General features: G+C 38.8%; 1 protein-coding gene across 4 annotated transcripts in view; it reads right to left on the bottom strand.

The window, feature by feature from the left end:
- Positions 1–1070: 1070 nt before the first annotated feature.
- ppp1r1b (protein phosphatase 1, regulatory (inhibitor) subunit 1B) overlaps positions 1071–7053 on the bottom strand; it is a 62903-nt gene continuing 56920 nt past the window's right edge. For all 4 annotated transcript variants that reach the window (XM_085454763.1, XM_085454764.1, XM_085454761.1 and 1 more), the window contains 3 exons: positions 6943–7018; positions 5636–5773; positions 1071–3137 (listed from right to left, as the gene is read on the bottom strand). In XM_085454763.1, coding sequence (XP_085310889.1) covers positions 2974–3137; positions 5636–5773; positions 6943–7018 — 378 coding nt within the window. In that variant the 3' untranslated portion in view covers positions 1071–2973. The remainder of the gene's footprint in view (positions 3138–5635; positions 5774–6942; positions 7019–7053) is intronic.

The raw sequence follows: 7053 nt of genomic DNA, 5'->3' as shown, positions 1-7053 counted from the left end.
AAAGACCTCTCCCATGGGCCATTCATGCTACAAAAAAATAAATGACAGAAAAGTTCCTGGGGTTTTTTTTTCATACTCTACTGTAGAAATTTTGAGGATACACAATAACAAATAAAAGGACATGAAAATTAACAAAAGCCTTGTGTTTTATAATTACAGGATTATGAGTCAGCTGCCTGAAGATTTCCCTTAATTTGACACATTTCTTTATTACTATTCAGTTGTACTGAGATTTCTTTTTGTTTCTACAACACCATGTCTTTATCACATAGATAGAGATGTTCTGTGGAAGTTGTTAATTTGTTTCTTATGAGAATGCCACTCCTCTGGCCCAGTTCAGATCAAACTGGGCTCACGGTGTAAAGTGAATTTGACATCCCTGGTGTAATGTAATAATAATGTGGACATTGTTAAAGATAAAAGGAAACTGTTTTGATGAAATAAACTGTGACATTTGTTAAAAAATAAATTGAATGGAGTTTACCCAGCCTGTAAATTGTAAAATAATTAAAAAATTCTGTTAAGCCCATTAGCTTCCCAATTTTACATGAAAGTGAAGTTAAAGTAAAGCTTAAAAAAATAATTATTTTATGAATCAGTCTTCTCTGGGAACCAGGGAAAAATCTTACTCCTAAACTGTGTGTATATGTGTCTTGTGACTGTCTTTATGTCTCTCTTGTTGTCTGATTTTCTCAGTTGAATTCAGCTATGTCTCCTTGCCTTTCTGCTTTCACAGTCGTTGATTAACCCCATGTGTATAAATAGCCCTACCCTGCTCCTTAGTCTTTGTCATAGTGTCTGTTTTTTTCCCCTACCTATTTTAAGAATCAGTTGAATCACTACTTTAGATTTGGTCTTAACCAAAGGTCTTAATTAACGGTGTGTTTTTGATTTAACCTCTGCCGTCTTGTGTCTGCACCTGGATCCTCTACTTGCAGTTCCTGACAGTCCATAACTGATTCAAGGATAAATTCGATAGAGAGCAGTGAATGTAGGAGGGGTCTAAAAAACATGCAATTAAAAAGATCTAAAAGAATTCCCAAGCAAAAATGTCAGACGTAAGATTTAAGTAAGATTTAGGTTGGATTAAAAGAGAAAGGAAAAATTGTTTATTTCGATATCATACAGTTGCTCACTTCAAAACAACCACATCACATTGAGAAACAACAGAATGGAAAAAAAGAAAAATAAACACAGATTAAGCATTCGTACATGTCTTTCCACGATTGTTTCTTCTGACCTGGGATGAGGAGGGGGGTGGTTATAAAGAAGGAGGGAGGACATTATTGGCTGAAGAGCCTCAGCACACATAACCTGCTCATCCAGTCATCCCACAATTTAGGCAGGTCACAGGTTGAAAAAGTCTCACAAAGTTTTATTTACAAACAGCAGCCTAGATGATAGAAACAGCGAGATTTATTCATCCTGTGGCACAACTAGAAATTTTATCATTAGGTTTGCTTTGTCAGTTAAACAAAGTTGAATTCGTTGCTGAAGGAAGTCTACCAAATGTCAGTCGCACAGTAGTCGTTGTGGTTCATTTGTGTATTTGGATATAGGTAACAGAAGCAGGATAGTGCTAAGCAGTGCTCCCCATAAACTGGATTTTGGATTAGAAAAATATCTCTTTCAACAGACGATTAGGGAATGAGAAAAAGCTAACATTACAAAAGTGTCAGCATACAAAAGGGAGATATCCTAGATTAGAAATGAAAATATTTTTCAATTAATTTTTTAAAATTTCCCCAATAAGTTTCTGAAGAATCCCGTTCAAATGTGCCATGCACAGAGGCAGCAAATGGGTGTTTTTGAAAAATAGGAGGTAGCTTCACAGACTGATTTTAAATTTAGGTTTAAAAGAAAAAAAACAAGGCTAAATGCAGAGTTCATATAATTTCAGATAAAGATTTTTGAACTAAAAGAGTCATACATTGATCTAAGCATGAACAAATTGCAAATTGTTTTAACGTAAACTCAGTGACTACAGCATGACTGTTTGGTAAATGCTGAGCATAAAGAGCAAGAATAAAAGTAGATTATTATATAGAAATGAAATAATTGATGATTTTAATGAAAGCTGAAGACTTCTGTTGTTGTCAGTGACAAATAACACTGGCAACAACCGCCATTCAAGCTTCCAAGAGGCTAAAGATATAATCAATAAGATCAAAGATTTGGCAACATGAAGCTCAGATACAGCAAAATTAAAAGGCTGTTGTTGAAAATGCAGAATATAAATCGCATCAAAACAGAATTTGAATTATGGATTTTAACTTTAAGTAGCCGCAGTAGCACTTTAACCTGTCATTTGTATTTTTTACCACAAGATGGCAGCACACACAAAGAACTAAACACTGAGGGTGCTGTAAATCAAAAAACAAACGATGTAGGCTGTGGTTTCAAAGTAAAATGGAACACGTACCGCACACATTTAAAGACCTTCAAGTGTTTTTACAAAGGGTAATACAGGACAGTTTGTTTTTGTTTGTTTTTTTTAATCAAATGTACCCGAGAAAGATAATGTCAACTTTGTATTCCTTGTGGCCATTTTAGCCTTCTTTGAAGGTCTGGTCTTGCAGGGTTTTTGGTCACGCTGACCTTGGCCCTTCCACTGTCATTATAAACAAAAGGACACCAGAGCCAAAGTAGCATCTGTAGTCTGCTCTGTCAGTAAATCACTCCTCACCTGCTCATAAAGGCTGACTAATACAAAAACTCCCTCTTCGTCCTCGTTTTCAAAACCACCCTTTAGAGGTGAAGTACTACAAGAACCTTTTCTCACATGTTTAAGGTCACAAAAGAATCCATCGCTCAGTTTACTGACAGCTGTCATCTCATCTGTGTATTCAGACTACACACATTTAAAAAGACACACAACCCATTTCTTGATTTTTCTGAGTTCTTCAGATTTTAACCACCATGAGTCTCCCCACATCTTCCCTTCAAACGTTCTCCCCGCGCTATCTTTCTCTCTCAGTTACTCCCACAACTGTTCTCCTCTGTCATGGCTTCAGTTTTGTCCCCCTTCATGTCTTCTTCCTCCTCATCTTCCTCCTGTGCTGGTTGTATCTGCTTGGCCGTCTCTCTCACGCTGGAAAACTTGTCTGACTGCTCAGTGGCAGCTGTCTCTTGGCGATCTGAGGAGGCAAAGACTGGTATCAAAACCAGCAGTAAAAAAAAATCACAACTACCTTTGCTTATATCTAACTGTAGATACCATTACAATACCATACCATTGTGTCACAAATTTAATAAGGAATGGTAAAGTAAATTCTGGTAAAAGAGATGCCTGCTGGGCAGAAGGACACAAGTACTGACTCTAGAGCTAAAGCTTTTTAAGCAATTTCCTGCTTCAGGTATCTGAAACCCCATGACTTTTGCACTGTTTTGTGCTCTTGGTTAATTAATTTAGTAGTGAGAACATTTTAAAAAGAAGCTTTATAGTTTCACTTTATTTCTTTATTCTTATTCTATGTCTTTTCTAAACTGCAAACTCACTTAGTATTTCAGACGCACTGAAAAGGAGATTGTGTTCATTCCTGAAAATGATGAACAGCTACCTGATGAAATAACTTGAGTTCCTTGGTTTGTCTTCTGTTTGTTATAGGATAGGCCGAGTCCGAACTGTGTCGCTTGACTGAAAGAACAGATGAATTGTCATCAAAAAAGCCCAATCAGTATATTTTAGCATCCTGTTTGGGTACTTTGTGTTTCAGCAGGCTTCCACAAAGGGATTTACCGAGAGAGTCTGTCATCTGGGCCGACAGAGCAATAATTCTGAATGAAATGCCACTGCTCTCGTGTGACTTTATGGGGATTATAAACCTATAATTTGGCATCATAAAACCAAACACACAGCGCACATAAATCTGATTATTATGCAAAATAAGAAAATGCACATATATAAAAAAGTTTAAATCAAAGAGATATGTAGATTTGTTTGTTTTTCTTTTGGCAGAGATTAAAATTTGCACAGATGCACATCCTGGCTGGCCTCTTGCACTGGGATAGGTGTTGGTGACACATCAAGACTTCCAATACATTTGGGTTAAGAGATGGAGGGATAATGTAGCACAAGAGCTGTACCAGCTGCTCAGCACACAAGGGGCTTCCAGATGCTGAAAACCGCAGAGCAATTGTTTACTAAGAAGCACAAAAATGTAATCTTACTGTGGTTTGCTATTTTTCTTTTGTTTGTGCCTGATTTTTCTTTCAGTTATCTTAAACTGCATATAATAGTCCCTCACTAGACACTTTGTTAGTTATACCTTGCTATTACACAGTTGTACCTGCTTTTACCTTCAGAATTGCATTAACTGTTCATGGCATATGTTCAACAAGGTGCTACAAACATTCCTCAAAGACTTCATATGGACATGAAAGCATTACACAGTTAGAAAACAGCTTAAGATAATTTAAGCTTTGTGATATGGTGTGTTATCCTGCTTGATGCAGTACAATGTGGTCATAATGGAAATGGTCAGCAACAATACTTAACTAGGCTGTGGTGTTTAAATGAGGCTTAGTTGGTACTAAGGGCCCCAAAGTGTGCTAAGAAAATCTCCACATCATTACATCACCATCAACAATCTGAGGCCAGAGGTCAGATGGGGCCATAGTTTCATGTTGTTTATGCCAAATTCTCAAACTTACTATCCATATGTTGCAGCAGAAATCAAGAGAGAATGCAGTCTGGGCATTCTCCTCTAACCTCTGGCATCAACAACGTGTTTTCACAGAGAGAACTGTTGCTCGCTTATTTTTTTCTTTTCCACACCATTCTCTGTAAACCCCACAGATGGCTGTGTGGAGAAAATCCCAGGAATTTCCTAAATACTCGGAGCAGCTTCACTCAGAACAACAACCATGTCACATTTAAAGTGACCAAAATAAACTTTGAACTTCAGCTGGTCATCTTGACCATGTCGACATGGCTAAATGTATTGGTTTGCTGCTATGGGTTTGTCTGTCAACGAGTAATTAAACAGGTGTACCCTAAATCTGTGCTGAGATACGGTCATCTAAATCTGTTTGTGGAAGCTAGGTGAAGAAGTCATGTGATGGCTCATGTGATCAATAAAGGATCAACAACCACCTCCAAAGGGGAGAACTCCTATTAGGGAGCGAAAAGCTACAACGGTGTCCTGTATGAGAAAATTTCATCTTGAAATTGCAAATAACTGAAAAACATCATTAGGGAAAATGTACAGAAATGGGAACAACTTGGCTATACATACAAACTAGAAGGAAAAATACACCTTTGGACTAGTTAAAAAGTGATATTTTGTGATTTTCAGTGTATAAGCTTCTCATATGAGATTGTGATTTTAAATCTTAATGTGCAAACTTTTCCAGTTTTTCAAGTTTTTTTGAGCACAATTTTTTCTCCAGTCACTTTGAAATAATTACCAACTAGCTGCTAATTTAACTGGTGATATCAGAATGCAACCAATCGATTACTGCATGACACTAAACCATTTATCCTAGTAAAAAATCCAATGACCCAACCAAACAAGACCCATAAAATTAACAGCTTTAAGTCCCTCAAAGTGTATTTTGGCTTTGAGAAACAAACATTGCTGTAACAGTGTTGTTACTGTGCTCCCTGACAGTTGAAAGAGAGCCTCCCTCTCACCAGCAGCTTTGGTGGGAGCTGCATCCTCTCCCTCCTCTCCCTTCAAGTAGTCCTCATCCTCCTCCCCTTCACAAGGGTCTTCCAAGGGAGGGTAGACACCTAGTTTCTGCATATGCGCTTCAGCCATCTTCTGCACAGCTACACACAGGTAAACACACACAGGGACAGCCACACAAACACATGGACACAGACACAGGGATAGAGGGATATGTTGTTTTGGTTTCACCACACTTCAACTCTGTCAGTTTTTGTCAAGCCTCACAGGGGTTTTTGAATGCATGCCAGGCAGGCAGAAGGCCAGTTATACACATGCACTGACAGACAGGCAGACAGGCAGGCAGGCAGCTACAAAACGGTATCCCGCACTGATTTTTACAGTAGAGCTTCCGCTGTTGTTTTCTAGCTCTCCTCTCACCCTGTTTTCCCATCTGTTTATTTGCACCCTACTCGACTGCCCACCCTCCCCAGCGCTATCTTTTGGCAATACTGACTCATCCTCTTCTCTCTCTCCGTTCACTCTCTTTAGTGATATTATCTCAGCCACTCTCTCGCTTCCTCTAGGTCACCTTGGCTTCTCTCTCTATCATTTTTTCACACCCTCACTTACACAGTGCGGCAGCAGCACTAAGGCAGGTCAGTTTTTAGCTTGAGATAGGTTATGCAACTAGAAATAATAGAGTTAGTTCTCTCTGAGCTGATAAAGGGCAGATTTGAGATGCAGAACAAGGCTTCCTGGCTCATTATATCATCACTCGACATGTGGCAGCGCACACCCACAAATCCAAAGTAAAAGAAACCCCACCGACAAACTTACCTTCCTTATTGACCACATGCAACAAAGACACAATAGAAAAATGCACGTCTGTGTTCATGTATGCATTTTAATCACACCTATATGTGTGTGTTCGTGTGCGCCACAGCTGTATACACAACTGACTGTAATCCTGGATGATCCAGACTTTCCTAGACTCTCACTCAGTGTCTCACAGCTGTCACACTCTAATCTCTCCCTTTCTCCCTTTCTCTTTTGGTCACACACAGATATATTGACCCTGCTGCTGAGTGTAATATAAGGGCAGAAGCAAACAGAAACACAACTATGCATATCACACACGCGCATGCAGTGAAAAAAAAAGAAACCCCTTTATTGCATATCCACCCATCTGTCACATGCACCTTTATAAGGCGTTAGAACGCAAGTAAGAAATGCTTGCAGGGAAGCACGGTAAAACAAAGAAAGGATTTAAACACAAGGATGAATCACAACACACACAACCACCACCTGTAACACAAATGCTTGTACCAACCTTTGAGTGATGGCGGCTGATACACATTTGGATTAACTCGTTTTGGTTTGAGGACTCCATTCTCTCCTACAACCCACTGTGAAGAGAAAGAGTGAGCCACTAATCATGACA

The sequence above is a fragment of the Copadichromis virginalis genome, linkage group LG4, assembly GCF_057382275.1.
Source record: "Copadichromis virginalis isolate Kocher_CV1m ecotype Utaka linkage group LG4, C_Virginalis_male_GT1.1, whole genome shotgun sequence".
NCBI classification, from domain to species: Eukaryota; Metazoa; Chordata; class Actinopteri; order Cichliformes; family Cichlidae; genus Copadichromis; species Copadichromis virginalis.
The sequence above is the reverse complement of the archived record's forward strand: the minus strand, read 5'-3'. Positions and strand labels throughout refer to the sequence as shown.